General features: G+C 40.0%; 1 protein-coding gene across 1 annotated transcript in view; it reads left to right on the forward strand.

Annotated features, from left to right (window-relative positions):
* LOC126356175 (hexosaminidase D-like) overlaps positions 1-19,246 on the forward strand; it is a 109,324-nt gene that overhangs the window by 43,845 nt on the left and 46,233 nt on the right. Inside the window, exons 4-5 of the mRNA XM_050006937.1 lie at positions 14,027-14,215; positions 18,844-19,076. Coding sequence (XP_049862894.1) covers positions 14,027-14,215; positions 18,844-19,076 — 422 coding nt within the window. The remainder of the gene's footprint in view (positions 1-14,026; positions 14,216-18,843; positions 19,077-19,246) is intronic.

The raw sequence follows: 19,246 nt of genomic DNA on the forward strand, positions 1-19,246 counted from the left end.
TGAAGCACTTGACACAGCATTCCTGCAGTATTGGAATAGAATAGAAGTAGGCCATGGGTTCATTGTGAACAAATGTTATGCAAAATTTGCAAGAATAAATCAAAGAATTGACCAGAGACACTGCAAATTTTATTTATTACTAGTCAGTCAGAATAAGCAAGAGATTTTAATATTGTAGACTGAACCAAATAAGGTTGTCTTCAGCTCGGCTTGCTTTTAAATATTTCTTACTTCCTGTTGTCAAGAGACTGATGAAATTTGGCAGGTGTAGTTGACAGTGGTGGTGGAGTCTGTAATTTTGCAGACTCCAACTGGTGGACATGCCTGCCCAAGGTACTGCCATCGGACTAGTTGTGGCAGTGCAGTACACAACAGTATCCAGGAATGGATGGATAATGTTATTTCACTGATCCACCAAGCTCCTGGTAAATCAGTTCCAGTGTCTGTAGGTCATCTTCAAAGACCCCCTTGGAGGAATGTCGCTCTCTGCAATAAAGAGGTGGTGAAATACACAGCTCCTCACAGATTCAGTTATTGACCAAGTGCAGATAATTTCAAAGCTTTTCAGATAATAAGGGCCAAATGCTATTGGTTTATTGAGGAGAATAAATAGAAATTGTTTGGTGTGAATTTCTGACTATTAGATGGAAGAATTTAACAGAGAGATTATTTAATAATTTCTAACACTTGGTTTAAGAATCGTAAAGAAGAGTATGTGTACATGGAGGAGACCAGAAGGCACTGGAAGTTTACAAATAGGTTATATAATTTTGGGTATTGGACCGTGTCACTGTAAATACCCATAAAACTAATTTGCCGACGTTTCAACCAACTTGTTGCGGTCCTCTTCAGGGCAGTTCACTACTGTATACTGGTGAATGTCTTCCTTTATACACTCAAACAATGGAAAAGCCAGGATGTAATGATGACAATATAATGAAAAGGATAGCTTGCTACTCATCATATCGCAGAAATGCTGAGTTGCAGACAGACACAACGGAAAGACTATTGAACACGTAAGCTTTCAACTAGGAGGTCTTCTTCTGAAACAGATATATACTGTCATTTGCTGCTGTTTGGTGGTTACTGACAGCACATATCTGCAATATCATTGGGCAGCTTGAAGAGATTGTTATGGAGGGGTGGCTGTACGGTATGCTATAGCCTGTGCTATCCTGGTAGCCGACTAGAAGGTAGCTGTGGTAGGTGATTGGCAGAAGGTGATGTATCAGCTGTCTGTTACCTGTGCCACCCTGGTAAGAGACTGGTAGGCAAGTTCTCATTGGTGATTGGAAGGCAATAGCAAATAGGCAGCTTGTGTCCAGGGGGTAGTGTTTTGCAGTGAGGCTTTAAGGCTGCACTGCAGTTCTCCCGGAACTGCTTCTATACTGTTAAACCTGGGTCAAGTGGTGCTGCTGGCTGGTAAACAGACTCGTCCCACTGGGCTGTAGTCACTGGCAGCCTGGCTGCAGGTAACTTGTAGCCATCCTCCCTGTTCAAGTTGTTAGGGTGTTTAATTATTTCAATTGCCTCTCCTATTTCCTGTTGCTGCATCCATGGGTGCCAGCAAGCATGTGAGGTTCTTGAAAATAGATAGGATGGCGCCATTTGTGGTGGTGTTCTGATACAGCTGACTTCTTGTTCTGTTTCCGTCGTACATAACGTTCATGCTCCAAAATGCAGTTGCTAATGGGTCTCCCTATTTCACCAACATAGACTTTGCTGCATTCACTCTGAAGTTCATAGACTCCTGTGGTGTGGAGAGTGTTCACGGGATCCTTGGTGGGCTTCAACAAATCTCGGATCTTTTAGCCACTCTGAAATACAGATCTGACCCCTATATGATGCAGAACCTTGCCTGTACAGTTACTGACACCTCTCACGTAAGGTGTACAACCAATAGGGGAGTATCATCTGTATATTTATCTGTTTTGTCTTCGCTGACCCATAGTTCATTGTATGTCTCTGTTGTATTGATTTGTACGGAATGTTGTCGTGGGCTTGTTCAGTTTCTGTTGTGTGTGGTTGGCATCACTAATCCGGTGAGCTCGGGCTGTCAGCGTAAGTGCCAAAGCATTCTTCTCTGATGCAGTAGTTAGACAGAGATTACCAATTCAGATTTTAAACTGCAAAAAATTTCCAGTGGTAGATGTGGATTCGGATCATAATTTATTGTTTATGAACTGCAGATTAAAACTGAAGAAATTGCAGAAAGATAGAAAATGAAGAATATGGGGCCTTGACTAAATGTAAGTACCAAAGGTTGTTGAGAGTTTCATAAACAGCATTAGGCAATGATTGATGGAAATGGGGACAAGAAATACAATATGAGATGACTGCATAACTTTGGGAAATAAAGTAGTAAAGGCAGCAGAGGATCAGATAGCCAAAAACATTAGGCCCAATAGAAATCCTTCAGCAACACATGAGTTATTGAATTTAATTCACCAAAGTAGAAATTATAAAATGCAGCAAATGAAGCAAGAAAAAGAGACTACAAATGTCTAAAACATAACATTGACAGAAACTGTACAGTGGATAAGCAGGAATAGGTAGAGCACAAAGTCAAGGCTGTAGAAGCATGCATAATGAGGGGAAAGATACATAGTCTCTACAGGAAAACTGAAGAGTATGTGGTATCTGGTAGGATTGAACATTTATTTCCACATAAAACGCGTCTATACAGGATAGCTTACAAGCATGGAAGGCTGACAGTTAACTGTAAAGAGAGGCGAGGAATTGTCTGTATCACTATTATCAAAGAGTAACTATAATGACAAATACTAGTCACATGGAATGTTAATACACACATTTGCGGGGTGAGAATGAGATGCTATGTGACTCCCCCCTCCCCAGTGTTAATGATGTCGCAGATTAAGCTTCACTCGTCACCCTGCACATGTTACCACTGTTTTCTTGAAACCTGGCATTGTGTTACTGGAGCCAGTGGGTCCAGCAGGATGTGAGGTACCAGTCTTTGGTATTGTTTTCTTTTCTGAGGTGCCTGGCATCTGTAATGTCTCATGGTGGCTGTGGGTACAGGGACGTTTTCTGGTGCTACATTCTTATCTTCTCATTCACCTCCTGTAGTCTTTGCTGTGTCCAATGCATCAAAAAATGCGGACATGAGTCAGTATAATTCGACAGTGGTAGGCCTACCATTTATTCTAATCTGGAATGTGTGGCCGCCTCTGCTAATCACATCATGGCATTAGAAAATGTATGTGCAGTTCTCAAGATTTGTGAACACAAACAAATGTCTCCCAGCCTGACTTCTGGGTGCCATTGGTCTAAGCTGGCATATGTGCTTTCGTAATCTTGCAGCAAAGTCTGATACAACTATCTGTGCAAAAATTCTCCTAGCAGGACAAGGTTAAGATACAGTGTGATCTGACTGTATGTTTTAATCTCAGGGTTGTTACTGGCAAACAGACAAGAATTGTCACAGCTGCAGTACATGAGTTACTGGGTACACGGATACTTCCGCCCCTGTGTCCACTAGGTATTGTACTTTCATATTGCGGTCTGTGGCAAAAAGTCGACATGCATTACCAGTGTGAGTAGTTGTTGCTGCTACGTTTTCCACTTCATGTTTCCACTTGCATGGTGGTGTATACTTTCATGCGTAGTTGCCGAATATCTTGTGGTACCAACATAAATTTTGTGCCGATGGCAAGTGGTTACAACTTCTTAATGACTGGCGGTGCAGTTGATGACATGCCTGTCTCGTTCGTCATGCTGCTACTTTAGTGGCAAGCTCCTCTAAATTTGCAACTGGAGCAGTGCTAGTATCATTGCAGACGTATCCTCTTGCCATGGTGTCTGTGCTGACACGTTGTTGTGGGATACATCTCGACGATCCTGTCTGCTGTTTGCGCTAGTGCATTTAAATCACCCGTGAACACTGTCAATTTTTTGAGTGTCAGAGGGTAATCAGGACAACCAAAGACTGTGCAGCACATCGTTGCTCACTGTATTGCTTGCCAATGTATGCAAAAGTTGTGACAGGGTTCAATTGCCGAACTCCTCAGTCTGTAATAGCTTCTCTAGTCACTTTGCTTCAGATTGTGATAGGTGCATCACTAGCACATTCTTAATTGACACAAACGATTCAGCATTAGATGATGCAGCAAGGATATCTTGTACCTCTGCAGCTTAAGTCTTCTGTTAGTGCTGCGACTACATGGCTATACTTTGTTTCGTCTGTTGATATCTATGCAAGGATGAACTGGCTTTCAGACTGTGCATACCTCGACACTGGGTTATGTTGCCAGAATGGTGGGGATTTGATTGTAGCCCAATTATTGTGCCGCTCATAGCTGGCTCTATGGTGACTGGCGGATTGTCCATTTTTGTGCAAGAATGAGCATGGCTGACGCAGAAGTAATGAATGTTCATGTCACAGTGTGGTGCAGAATGCTGATGACGACATGGTCATGTTGTTGTGTTATTGTTGGGGGTCACCAAATATGTGGTATCTGGTAGAATTGAACATATATGTCCACAGAAAACATGTCTATAAAGGATAGCTTACAAGCGTGGAAGGCTGAACAGTTAACTGTCAAGAGAGGCATGGAATTGTCTATACCGCCAATGTTTAAAGAGTAACTGTAATGACAAATACTAGTCACATGGAATGTTTATAAGCCACTGTACACTCGCGCTCGTGGAGACCGACTGAGAAGCTACAAGCTCTTTGGAGAAATGAGAAGAACCTATATGAATATAAAGTGCTCAGATGGGAGCCGGTACTAAGCAAAGAAGAGCTATATGAGGGCAATGATCATGAAGACAGTATTATAGAAAGAAAAGAGAAATTACATGAAAATGGAGTTTGTGCTATGTTACTGTGAGAATAATATGACAGAGCGCTGAAAGACCTAAGTTGAAAAATGCATCTGGAGTACATGACAGTCCCTCAGAAGTATTGACACTCTTGAGACAGTCAACGATGACTAAATTATTCCACCTGGTTTACAAGATGTATGGGATAGAGGATATACTCTCACATTTCAAGAAAAATGTAATAATACCAATTACAAAGCAAACGGGTCCTGACAGGCATGAAAATTACTGAACCATCAGTTTAATAAGTCATTGTAACAGAATATTGACATCAATTGTTTACAGAAGAATGGGAAAACTAGCAGAAGCTGACTTCAAGGATGGTCAGTCTGGGTTCTGAGGAAGTGTAGAAGCACACAGAGCAATATTGACCGTATGACTTACTTTAGAAGGTAGGTCTAAGAAAGGCATACCTAAACTGTACAGGATTTACAGATTTAGAGAAAGCTTTATCAGTGTTGACTGGACTACACGTATTGAAATTCTGAAGGTAGTGTGGTTAAATAAAGGGAGGAAAAAGTTACATGCAGCTTATACAGAAACCAGACTGCAATTATGTGTTGACGGACATGAAAGAGAATCAGTTGTTCAAAGAGAGTGAGACAGGGTTGTAGCTTATCCTTGACGTTATTCAGTCTATACAATGAGCAAGCTGTGAAGGAAACCAAGGGGAAATTTGGAAAGCGAATTAAGGATTAGGAAGGAGAAATAAAATTGTTGAGGCTTTGCCAGTGACATTGCAATTCTCTCTGAGATGCCAAGGCACTTGGAAGAGCTGTTGAACAGAATAGATAGCATGTTGAAAAGAGATTGTAAGATGAACAACATCAAATGTAAAACAAGGGTGTTGGAATGCAGTCTTAATCAAATGAGATGGTGTTGGTTGAAAGAAATTATGAAATGAGATTAAAGGTAGTAAATGAATTTTGCTGTTTGGGCAGCAAAATAACTGATCATAGCCAAAGTAGAAATGTATAAATTATAGAGTAGCAGTAGCAAGAAAAGCCATTTCTAAAAATAGGCATTTGTTAACACTGAATATAAATTTAAATAGTAGGCAACCTTTTCTGAAAGTATGTTTTTTGGAGTATAGCTTTGTACGGAAGTGAAAAATGGGCAGTATATGGTTCAGACAAAAGGAGAATAGAGGCTTTTGAAATGTGAAATTACAGAATAATAAATGGGCAAGTTGAATAACTGAATCAGACTGGGGAAAAAGAAATTTTAGCACAATCTGACTTGAAGGAAGGACAAATTGAGGCATCATGGAATCATCAATTTGGTAATGGAGGGAAGTGTGGGTGGACAAAATTACAGGGCAGATCATGGCTAAACTACAGGAAATAGGTTCAATTGGATGTAGGTTGCAGTAGTTATGCAGAGATGATGAGACTGCACAGGATAGACTTATGTGGAAAGTGGCATCAGATCAGTCTTTGGGCTGAAGATCATCATAAATGTATCACAATATTAGGATTTATGAGGACAATTTCTGGGAGTGGTGGAAGTTAATCAGTTGTTGGTTTAATGTGAAATTATCATCTCCAGATCAGACTGAGACATAAGCCAGGCAATGACGTAACATTTGGAAGAATTGGTTGCCACTGCCATGCTGAATCCAACCTTCCACCACTGTTGAGATGAGTATTTGGGACTTCTCTGATGATAGAGAACATCACAGTTAGCCTTTCTCTATGTGTGAGTTAGATTCAGTATTGGCTGTAGTTCATGACAAGGCACCTGGTCTCTAACAGATACATTACACTGCATCTTAGAGAGAAAGCAAAAGAAATTTGCTTTGCCCTGTTGGTCCACATTTAGAAGACAGGAGGCTTCTCTTACTCTTGAGGGGGGGTATAATCATAATATCCCTCCTGAAACCTCTGTTGACAGAAGTGCTAGGATATACTAAATTTCGACAAATGCTAAATATTTATGATTATTTCTCCAGTTGTTACTATTGGGCATTGATACTTCTTTCTTATGCTTGTCTCCTGAGTTATTTTCATTTTACCTTTTTCCTCGCACAATATTGTGTGTGCAGCAAGTTTGCGCAACAGGTATTTGTGTCCTATCACCTAGATGTAATCATTCTGGGTACACACTGACATCTCAAAAAATGTGCAACCCTTCATTAAAGCATTCTAGCAGATATGGGGATACTGACATCTTGAGTACAAGATGTATTTAATACCTTTGTGTGAGAGGCAGAGCCATTAACAAGGCTTTGTTCTGAACTCATTGGTGTCACTACCAGCTTGCTTGTGGCATTGCCAGGACTAAGCCCAGTTGACTTAACCACATTGCTCAGAGTTTTGTCCATTGCATTGCACACTTTGTGGTGCCTAGGGTAATTTACTGGAGACAATCCATCATCTTTAATGCAGAACTGCAAATTATTCTGAGGACACTGAAGTAGGAGAGGTGTGTTTGTGCAATGAAGTTCACCATTTGCTTGAATATTTTTTTTTATGCTTATGTTGGAGTCAACACTTTGCATGACAAAACAGTGGGTAAGATGGCTACGTGGTAGTTTGAGGTGCTCGATGAACACTCGCCAGTTGATTCACAGCAAGGGAAGCCAGATGGGGTTCAGAATAAAGACACTTAGACTGTCATAATTTTATCAGTAAACTGACGAAGTATTTGTAATAAAGTTCCCAAATTCACTACCCTTCAGGAAAGTTTGGCTGAAACCTGAAGTAGTATGCTCTGAGATATTTAGTGAGTCATGGGATATATATCGGAAATAGGTGGGGGAGTTTTCAATACAGTTGTAAAAAAATGCTGTCACTATTGAGGTTGAAGCTGAGCGTAACAGTGAAGTCGTGTGGTCGCGTATAATAGGTGTAGGTGAAACTAAGTTAATTGTTGGATGTTTCTACTAGCTACCCGATTCTGCTCTAGCAATTCTAATTTTAACCTGCTAAGTATAGACTGGGATGTTTATAGATTCATTGCCCGGGGGAAGGGGGGGGGGGGGGGGAGGCAGTACAGTCAGTCAGTCATGCGAAATACTTTTGAACATGTTTTCTGAAAATTGTAGCTACAAATAGGCCGGACCTTATTGACAATGTCAGTTTAGAAACAAGGATTAATGATCATGATGTCATTATAGCAACTATGACTACGAAAATTAAAACATCCTTCAAGAATGTTAGGAGTGTGTTTCTGCTAGATAGAGCAGGTAAGCAGACAATGAATTGGCATCACTTAGTGCCAGTAATATGGATGTGGAGGAATTATTGTCAAACTTTAAGCAGATTGTAAATCACGGACTGGAGAGTTATGTGCCTGGTAAGTCGACAAAGAATGGAAAAGACCCACCATGGTTTAATAATGAAATTCATAAGATGCTGAGCAAGCAGAGGCTGTTGAGATACTGAGGAAGCAAAAGCTATTGCACTTTAGGTTCAAAATGAATGCACAAATGATGACAAGCAAAGGTTAATAGAGATTCCTGTGACTGTGAAAAGATCTGTACGTGAAGCATACAACAACTGCCACCATCACACCTTACAAAAAATCTGGCAGTGAACCCGAGAAAATTCTCATTGTATCTAAAATCGCTAATCGGGTCTGAGGCTTCCATTCAGTCCCTTGTTGAACAGTCTGGTGTGACCCTGAAAACAGCAAAATGGAAGCCACAGTTTTAAATTTCACGTTCAAAAAATCATTCTTGCAGGAGAACTGAACAAAAATAATGTCATTTGACCATCAGGAAGACTCCTGTATGGATGACATAGAAATAAGCATACCTGTTATACAGAAGCAACATAAAAATTTGAAAACAAATAAATCACCAGGTCTGGATGGAATCCCAGTTCGGTTTTACAGGGAGTACCCTATGGCATTGATCCCTTACTAGATTGCATTTATCAAGAATCTCTAGCCCAGCACAAAGTCCCAAGTGACTGGAAAAATGTGCAGGTGACTCCAGTATATAAGAAAGGTAAAAGAACAGACCGATATCCCTAACTTCTGTTTGCCGCAGAATCTTTGAATACATTCTCAGTTCGAATATAATAAATTTTCTTCACTCTGAGCAGCTTATGCCCATAAATCAGCATGGTTTTAGAAAGCATTGCTTATCGAACCTCAGCTTGCTCTTGTCTCACATGATATACTGAGAGCTATGGGTGTAGACAACAGGCAGATTCCATATTTCTAGATTTCCAGAAAGCATTTGACATAGTGCCCCATTGCAGACTGTTAACGAGAAGGTATGAGTATATGGAATAAGTTCACAGATATGTGAGTGGCAGGAAGACTTCCTAAATAATAGAACCCAGTATGTTGTTCTCGGTGGCGTGTTCATCAGAGACAAGGGTACTGTCAGGAGTGCCCCAGAAAACTATGATGGGATCACTGTTGTTATCTGTATACATAAATGATTTGGTGGACAGTGTGGGCAGCAATCTGCAGTTGTTTGGTGATGGTGGCATGTTTTACGGTAAGGTGTTGAAGTTGTGGCTGTAAGAAGATACAAGACAACTTAGACAAAATTTGGATGAATGGCAGCTAGCCCTAAATATGGAAAAATATAAAATAATGCAGACGATTAGGAAGAACAAACCTGTAATGTTTGGATACAGTATTACTGTTGTCCAGCTTCACACAGTTAAGTCGTTGAAATATCTGGGTGTAGTGTCGAGCATGTGAAAACTGTTGTAGGGAAGGCATGTGGTAGACTTCGGTTTATTGGGAGAATTTTAGGGAAGAGTGGTTCACCAGTAAAGGGGACTGCATATAGGGTGCCAATGCGATCTGTTCTTGAGTACTTCTTGAGAGTTTGGAATCCATTCCAGGTCGGATTGAATGAAGACATCGAAGCAGTTCAGAGGAGGACTGGTAGATTTGAACAACACATAGGTATTATGGAGATGTTTTGGGAACTCAAATGAAAATCTGTGGAGGGATGGCTGCATTCTTTTCGGGAAACACTATTGAGAAAATTTAGAGAACCAACATTTGAAGCTGACTGTCGAACGATTCTGCTCCTGCCGACATACATTGTGCGTAAGGGCTACGGAGATAAGGTACAAGAATTAGGGCTCATATGAAGGTGTACAGACAGTCGTTTTTCCCTTGCTCTATATGCGAGTGGAACAGGAGAGGAAATGGCAATTAGAGGTACAGGGTACTCTGCGCCATGCACCTTACAGTGGCTTGCGAAGTGTTGATGTAGATGTAGATCTCGTGCAATGGTCAAATTGCAAGGTCCAGTAATGTATCATTATTTTGTATGACTTCTTGTTCTATCCACTGATTTTACATATGCATCACTGTCCTAGTGGCATTTCCTGTACAAGCCAAAAGTCACGGTTGGACAATCCCTTTTCTAAGTGGTTGACCATCCTGACCCATTCAATCTCCCTCACATACTTCCCCAATATGGAACTCTTTGACACCATGAGGGACATCAGCACTGGCTTTCATGTTTCAACTTCTTTTCTTGTGTCTTCTACATCTACATCTACGTGATTACTCTGCTATTCTCAATAAAGTGCCTGGCAGAGGGTTCAATGAACCACCTTCATGCTGTCTCTCTACCGTTCTACTCTCAAACGGCACGCGGGAAAAACGAGCACTTAAATTTTTCAGTGCGAGTCCTGATTTCTCTTATTTTATCATGGATGATCATTTCTCCCTATGTAGGTGGGTGCCAACAGAAACGTTTTCGCATTCAGAGGAGAAAACTGGTGATTGAAATTTTATGAGAAGATCCCGTTGCAACGAAAAACGCTTTTGTTTTAATTATTGCCACTCCAATTCACGTATCGTGTCTGTGACACTATCTCCCCTATTTTTCAATAATCCAAACAAGCTTCCCTTCTTTGTACTTTTTCGATGCCATCCGTCAGTCCCACCTGTTGCGGATCCCACACCACACAGCATTACTCCAGAATAGGGCGGACAAGTGTAAGGTAAGCAGTCTCTTTGGTAGACCTGTTGCACCTTCTAAGTGTTCTGCCAGTGAATCACAGTCTTTGGTTTGCTCTACCCACAATATTACCTATGTGATCCTTCCAATTTAGGTTATTTGTAATTGTAATCCCTAAGTATTTAGTTGAATTTATAGCCCTCGTATTTGTGGGACTTATCGCATAATCGAAATTTAGCTGATTTCTTTTAGTACTCATGTGAATAACTTCACAGTTTTCTTCGTTCAGGGTCAATTGCCACTTTTCGCACCATACAGATATCTGATCTAAATCATTTTGCTAGTCGTTTTGATCATCTGATGACTTTACAAGACAGTAAATGACATTATCATATGCAAACAATCTAAGATGGCTACTCAGATTGTCTCCAATGTCGTTAATATAGATCAGGAACAACAGAGGGCCTATAACACTTGATTGAGGGCGCCAGATATTACTTCTGTTTTACTCGGTGACTTTCCATCTATTACTACAAACTGTGACCTTCCTGACAGGAAATCACGAATCGAGTCGCACATCTACATCTACATGACTACTCTGCAATTCACATTTAAGTGCTTGGCAGAGGGTTCATCGAACCACAATCATACTATCTCTCTACTATTCCACTCCCGAACAGCGAGCGGGAAAAACGAACACCTAAACCTTTCTGTTCGATCTCTGATTTCTCTTATTTTATTTTGATGATCATTCCTACCTATGTAGGTTGGGCTCAACAAAATATTTTCGCATTCGGAAGAGAAAGTTGGTGACTGAAATACCGTAAAAAGGTCTCGCCGCGACGAAAAACGTCTATGCTGTAATGACTTCCATCCCAACTCATGTATCATATCTGCCACACTCTGTCCCCTATAACGTGATAATACAAAATGAGCTGCCCTTTTTTGCACCCTTTCGATGTCCTCCGTCATTCCCACCTGGTAAGGATCCCACACCGCGCAGCAATATTCTAACAGAGGACGAACGAGTGTAGTGTAAGCTGTCTCTTTAGTGGACTTGTTGCATCTTCTAAGTGTCCTGCCAATGAAACGCAACCTTTGGCTTGCCTTCCCGACAATATTATCTATGTGGTCCTTCCAACTGAAGTTGTTCGTAATTTTAACACCCAGGTACTTAGTTGAATTGACAGCCTTGAGAATTGTACTATTTATCGAGTAATCGAATTCCAACGGATTTCTTTTGGAACTCATGTGGATCATCTCACACTTTTCGTTATTTAGCGTCAACTGCCACCTGACACACCATACAGCAATCTTTTCTAAATCACTTTGCAACTGATACTGGTCTTCGGATGACCTTACTAGATGGTAAATTACAGCATCATCTGCGAACAGTCTAAGAGAACTGCTCAGATTGTTACCCAGGTCATTTATATAGATCAGGAACAGTAGAGGTCCCAGGACGCTTTCCTGGGGAACACCTGATATCACTTCAGTTTTACTCGATGATTTGCCATCTATTACTACGAACTGCGACCTTCCTGACAGGAAATCACGAATCCAGTCGCACAACTGAGATGATACCCCATAGCTCTGCAGCTTGATTAGAAGTCGCTTGTGAGGAACGGTGTCAAAAGCTTTCCGGAAATCTAAAAATACAGAATCAACTTGAGATCCCCTGTCGATAGCGGCCATTACTTCGTGTGAATAAAGAGCTAGCTGCGTTGCACAAGAACGATGTTTTCTGAAGCCATGCTGATTACGTGTCAATAGATTGTTCCCTTCGAGGTGATTCATAATATTTGAATACAGTATATGCTCCAAAACCCTACTGCAAACCGACGTCAATGATATAGGTCTGTAGTTAAATGGATTACTCCTACTACCCATCTTGAACACTGGTGCGACCTGCGCAATTTTCCTATCTGTAGGTACAGATCTATTGGTGAGTGAGCGGTTGTATATGAGTGCTAAGTAGGGAGCTATAGTATCAGCGTAATCTGAAAGGAACCTAATCAGTATACAATCTGGACCTGAAGACTTGCCCGTATCAAGCGATTTGAGTTGCTTCGCAACCCCTTAGGTATCTACTTCTAAGAGACTCATGCTAGCAGATGTTCGTGTTTCAAATTCTGCACAACTGAGGAAATAGTCCTTAGGCATGCAGTTTGGTTAGAAGACGCTTGTGAGGAACAGTGTTGAAAGCCTTCTGGAAATCTAAAAGCATGGAATCAATTTCACATCCCCTGTCGATAGCACTTATTACTTCATGAGTGTAAAGAGCTGGTTGTGTTTCACAGGAACAATATTTTCTGAATCCATGCTGACTATATGTGAATAAATCGTTTTCTTTGAGGTACTTCATCATGTTCGAATACAGTATATGTTCTAAAACCCTACTGCAAATCGGCATTAGCGATATAGGTCTGTAATTCAGCAGATTACTCCTACTTCCCTTTTTGAGCATTGGTGTGACTTGAGCAATTTTCCAGTCTTTAGGTATGTATCTTTCTGTGAGTGAGTGGTTGTATATAATTGCTAAATATGGAGCTATTTTATGAGTATACTCTGAGGGGAACCTGACTAGTATACAATCTGAACCAGAGGCCTTGCCTTTATTAAATGATTTAAGCTGCTATGTTTCTCATCTTGGCAGTTGTTCTTCATTGGAATTCAGGAATATTTACTTCATCTTCTTTGGTGATGGTGAAGGAATTTTGGAAGACCATGTTTAATAACTCTGCTTTAGTGGCACTGTCATCAGCGACTTCACAGTTGTCTTCTCTGAGCATTATACTCCTCTGACCTTCCCAGGTGTGCAAGAGTGGCTTTACATGTTCATTTACCTTCCCAGGTATGCAAGAGTGGCCTTACATGTTCACTGCCTCTCTGCTGTGTTAATCAGCTATATCTGGTACAACCTTCCACACATCCTCTCAGTTCAGACCCATTCAGACCGTTGTTTTGGAGCTATAATTTCTGATAACATTGTCTGATCCTACTTTACATACTTGGTGCAGGGCAGAGGGGTAAGTGAAAAGTTAAGAACACAAACAGAAGTGTTCACACAGTCATTTTCCATTGCACCATTCTTGAATGAGATATGGAGGAGGGTTGTTGATACTGATTTCCTGTGCTCTGCTGTGTTTGTTCTTCTTATCATTAAAATACATTAAACTTCAATCAAGAAGAGTTTGTGAAAAGTAATTTCAAATACAGTTACAAGTGTATATTGCATTATACCAAAGAACTATTTTACTTTATATACCCCTTTAAGATGAACTTTCTTTCTGGCAGGTTACCATTTGGATAACCATCGTGCCTGGATTGATATATTTACAACATATTCTTCACAACTCAAATTTCGTGGCTTGATGATAACGGGATGGCAACGATATGATCATTTTTCTGTGTTGTGTGAACTATTGCCTGCTGGACTCCCATCACTAGCAACCTGTTTGACATATGTTACATCAAATGACAAAGGTAAGTAACTAACAAAAGTAGCTCCACCTCAGTCTCTAAGTGGGGGTTGCCAAAAAATGGTTTTCTGGAGTAAAATGTGTTAAAGTACTGTTCTGTTCATAAGAGTTTGGAATGTTAGATGTTTGTCTGATAGAAGTTAGAAAATCCTCGAAGAGGCATGGATTAGGTGAAGTTCTGTATGATCAGAAAAGTAAAATCAAAGAAGAAAGAGACTTCTGGTCCTGTGGCTGTAGTGCAAGAGGCGTGTGTTAGCAAACTTGAATAGGTGTATAAACTAACTCACTGTGTGTTGTGCAGTAATGAAATTATTGTGTTCAGAGCTGGGGAAAAAATAATTTACATATGTGCAACTCACAAGATCAACCACATGGAGAAAGTATAAGCAGAACTAATGGCTAATAAAACAGATGGAAGAATATGAAACGTCATTATGAATGAATTTTCTCATTTTGAAAAGACCAAAGGAGTGATCTGTTTTGCTTGCTAAAAACATTCAAAAGCCAAGATTGCATAAATATTTTTGTTTGAAACAACTGGTTTCGATAGACTTTGCTCTCATCTTCAGGGCTTAAAAAATCTTTTTATTATGAAATGTGTTCATTTTACGTTATACATCACACTAAGTTGTCACGTACTGATTTTTATCCATGTTACAACTTGGCATGAGATCCAGTGTAAAATGAACACGCCCATAACAAAAAGAGTTTTTAGGACCTGAAGATGACAGCAAAGTCTGTTGAAACCAGTTGTTTTAAATAATGAAATATTTATGCGATCTTGGCTATCGAATGTTTTGAGAAAGGTCAGTAATTTTGGGTGATGGAAATGCTTTGTTTCTGGAGGAAGAAAAAGGAAGAATTACAAAGAAAGTAGACTATGAGAAGGAAGTGACATAGGAGAACGAGCTCTGAAATTTTGGTGAAAGGTGCCTCAAGTTACAGCTGACACTCTTCACAGAGCAGAACAGAAAATGCTATATTTGAAAAGGACTGAATCATGGTTGTACAGATTGTGACCATATAATGGACTGCAAAGCATATGCATAGATCTGTACAAAACATAACCACTTAGTAGCATTAAGGCATTGGTGGAAAAAAAAACATGTTGAGAAGTGGTAGATTGACAAAATAAGGAATGTTGAAAAATGAACTTGAAGTTCTGAGGGATAGTAAATTCTCAACTAAAGAAAAGTCCTGAAAGTAGTTGGTTGAAGGGAACAGGACTGTACTAAAGAAAAAATAATAAATATCCTACAAACAACTTTTAAATTTGGAATTCATCTGAAGAATATAACAAGGAAATGTATTAGTACGTATCATACTCTATCTCAGCGAGTATTCCTTTTGTGGTATGTACAGTTTTTTTTTAATTACACCAACAGAGTACACAGGAAAATACAGTTGCAGTGACTTAGCACCAGGATTACACATACACGGGACATTAAGCAGAGGAAGAACAGTCCAGGTCGAGATTGGTAATAGGCAAAGTTCATTATAGCAAAATCATAGAACAGTCCTAATCAGCAAGTTGGGTCTTCATGAGCATGAAAGATGCAAGAAAGAGCAGGGATGCAGTGGTGACATTCAGCCTGGCCCATTAGGGCGGCAGCAGTGCTGGCAGCAAGTGAGGCTGGCATTCTTGTTTCAATCTCTCACTGGTAGTGCCAAATACAAATTCTGTGGCTGTGGTTGGGGTGTAAGCAGACATGCTACCACACCTTTATGCAGAATAATTAAGATAACTTTACCTTGAGTAAGAGTACATGTGCATATTGTTTTAAAAATTCTGTCAGCTAGACAAAAACAACAACATTTAAAGGAAAATATGAAGTAAAATTGCTTACTAAAGGTGAAATTATAATGCAAGTAAAATATTTGAAATTTGTGTGACATTATACTTCATAAAGGACTAATACATATCTGGATAAAACACAGACAAAGTTTGAAGCTCACAAATCGGAAGAAGGGGCATGCATGTGCACATGTGTGCCGCCACCCCCCCCCCCCTTACCACCACACACACACACACACACACACACACACACACACACACACACACACACACACATACATTTGGACAGAAATCACATTTAAGTGCATGGCAGAGGGTTCATCAAACCACCTTCACAATTCTCTATTATTCCAATAAACTTACTTAAAACTAGACAGGCTAATGGAAATTTTCAAGGGAATGCTTGAGATATATTATATTAGAGATGACGACGACGACGATGATGTGGGTATCGGAAGGGGGAGACTTAAGTGGAGTTACTTCAAAGTAGAGCAAAAATAGACAACTGAAGGTGACATCAGCTTCCACAAAGGATGTCTGGATGTAGATTACAAGTAACAGCCAGGAATTACATGTGGAAAATACATCTTTTTTGTAGGCTGATGCTTGAAGGGAAGAAGTTTAAAGAGTGAGATGATAAATCATGTCCTTGAGAACCAATTACGTTACATAGGTCAAGTTGCAAATTATGATCACTAACAGTTTCATATTCAACAGCTCATGTGAGTAATGTAACAAAATTATATGTATTTTATGGCGTCAAAAATATTTTTTCATGTCTTGCAGGCTTTTTTTATTTTTAGTTTGTATTTGCTCTATTGATCATTGAGAACTTGTCCAAAATACAATACTAAGTATTCATATATTAAAAACAAAGATTCCAAGACTTACCAAGCGGGAAAGCGCCGGTAGATAGGCACAATGAATAAAACACACAAACACATACACAGAATTTGAGCTTTCGCACCCGGCGGCTGCTTTGTCAGGAAAGAGGGAAGGAAAAGGAAAGATGAAAGGATGTGGGTTTTAAGGGAGAGGGTAAGGAGTCATTCCAATCCCGGGAGCGGAAAGACTTACCTTAGGGGGAAAAAAGGATAGGTATATGTTCGCGCACACACACACACACACACACACACACACACACACACACACACACACACACGCACGCACGCACACATATCCATCCATACATACACAGACACAAGCAGACATATTTAAAGGCAAAGAGTATGGGCAGAGATATAAGTCAAGGCAGAAGTGTGGAGGCAAAGATGATGTTGAATGACAGGTGAGGTATGAGTGGTGGCAACTTGAAATTAGCGGAGATTGAGGCCTTGTGGATAACGAGAAGAGAGGATATATTGAAGGGCAAGTTCTCATCTCCGGAGTTCGGATAGGTTGGTGTTGGTGGGAAGTATTCAGATAACTCGGACGGTGTAACACTGTGCCAAGATGTGCTGGCTGTGCACCGAGGCATGTTTAGCCACAGGGTGATCCTCATTACCAACAAACACTGTCTGCCTGTGTCCATTCATGCGAATGGACAGTTTGTTGCTGGCCATTCCCACATAGAAAGCGTCACAGTGTAGGCAGGTCAGTTGGTAAATCACGTGGGTGCTTTCACACGCAGCTCTGCCTTTGATCGTGTACACCTTATGGGTTACAGGACTGGAGTAGGTGGTGGTGGGAGGGTGCATAGGACAGGTTTTACACCGGGAGCGGTTGCAAGGCTAGGAGCCAGAGGGTAGGAAAGGTGCTTTGGGGATTTCATAGGGATGAAACCCAAGAGGTTACGAAGGTTAGGTGGACAGCGGAAAGACACTCTATTCAGAGAGATTTGGTGATTGGAAAGTAAACAGTGACTGAATTTCATACAGTCTCTCTTAAGTGAATTTAAACATAAATAATACATTATTAAATTTTGTTGTGTACCTAATAAAAGATTCATAGAAAATGGAAGATTCAATTGACCTTGCATAAACAACCTTTTTTTCCTGATTTTTAGGTCCCTGTGACACAGTCTCAATTAATCCTGATTTAGCCCACAGCACTTAGACCTGCAACAGTCTTTCATCTTTCAGTATCTAACAAGTAAGACTACAGTGAGTGTGAGGGTTGTCTTATACATCAGAAATATTTTTTGAGCAAATTACTGTTTTCAGATTCAGATCCCAGAGAACATTTGTGTGGAGGGATGAGTTTAGTGTGCAGAAGTCAGGAAAAGGCTTTTTTCATTGTTTATTTTGTACAAGCTCCTTATTGTTATCTTCTCTTTTACTGAATTTTCTTCTGAGCTATAGTGATCTCAAGTGTGTTCATATTGGGTGCTTGTTCCCAAATCATGAGTTGGAGGATAACACAAAGAAATTCTTGACCTTTTAGGAACATTGAACACATCTAAACTCACATGACTGCTGCTAAAGCTGTATTTCTAAACTGTAGCAAATATCTCGGAAACATTCTATCTTCTTCTTTACTTACGCTGTTTCTATATAAGGTTAATCTACAAGCTCTTTAAAATATACTTCATGGCAAAACTTAAAATTTAAAGTAGTAGTAATTTGTTGTCAGACAAACCAATTGATCAGCTTAGAGAGTGATTTTAGATGGGACTTTCTTTATTGAGGTAGCATTTTCAGCGATTAGTAGTGTTAGAGTGTGTAAATTATGCTGGGGAGTTATTGTAGAAATAAGGCTTATTTACATAAAGTGGATAACAATGTTTCTGGGACAGTGCAGATTAGCATGATTTATTTTGAGATTAAGAAGTATTGTTACATCTAACTCAAAAGTGTCTTGTGTAATTATCAGATCTTTCATTGTCAGTTTCCTTTCAGATATGACAAGTCCATCATGGCGTGCAATGGAGACCTTGCATTGTGAGCCCCCACTGCCTATGCAACCTGGTACTGGCAAGTCACGTTGCAGTTTCACTGGATCTGGTGTTCTGGATGTTGCAGAACGTGTATTTGCTTTAAAACAAAATATGGAAAGAGTTGCCTCAGATCCAACAGCTGTGGGATGGTTGTCACCGTACAACATTCAGAAAGGATTTTCAAGCCCCTCACATGTAAAGTACTCACACTATATGTAGACTCTCTTTAGCTTTATAAGTGGAGAATTTTTCACCATAGTATGTTGTTTAGTGCGCGATAGCTGCATTGCATGATATACATTATGCTTTTATTGCCTTTGTTTTGTACCAGAAGATTTTCTTTCATTATAGGAAACTGTTTCCAC

This window comes from Schistocerca gregaria, chromosome 3 (assembly GCF_023897955.1).
Source record: "Schistocerca gregaria isolate iqSchGreg1 chromosome 3, iqSchGreg1.2, whole genome shotgun sequence".
Lineage (NCBI taxonomy): Eukaryota > Metazoa > Arthropoda > Insecta > Orthoptera > Acrididae > Schistocerca > Schistocerca gregaria.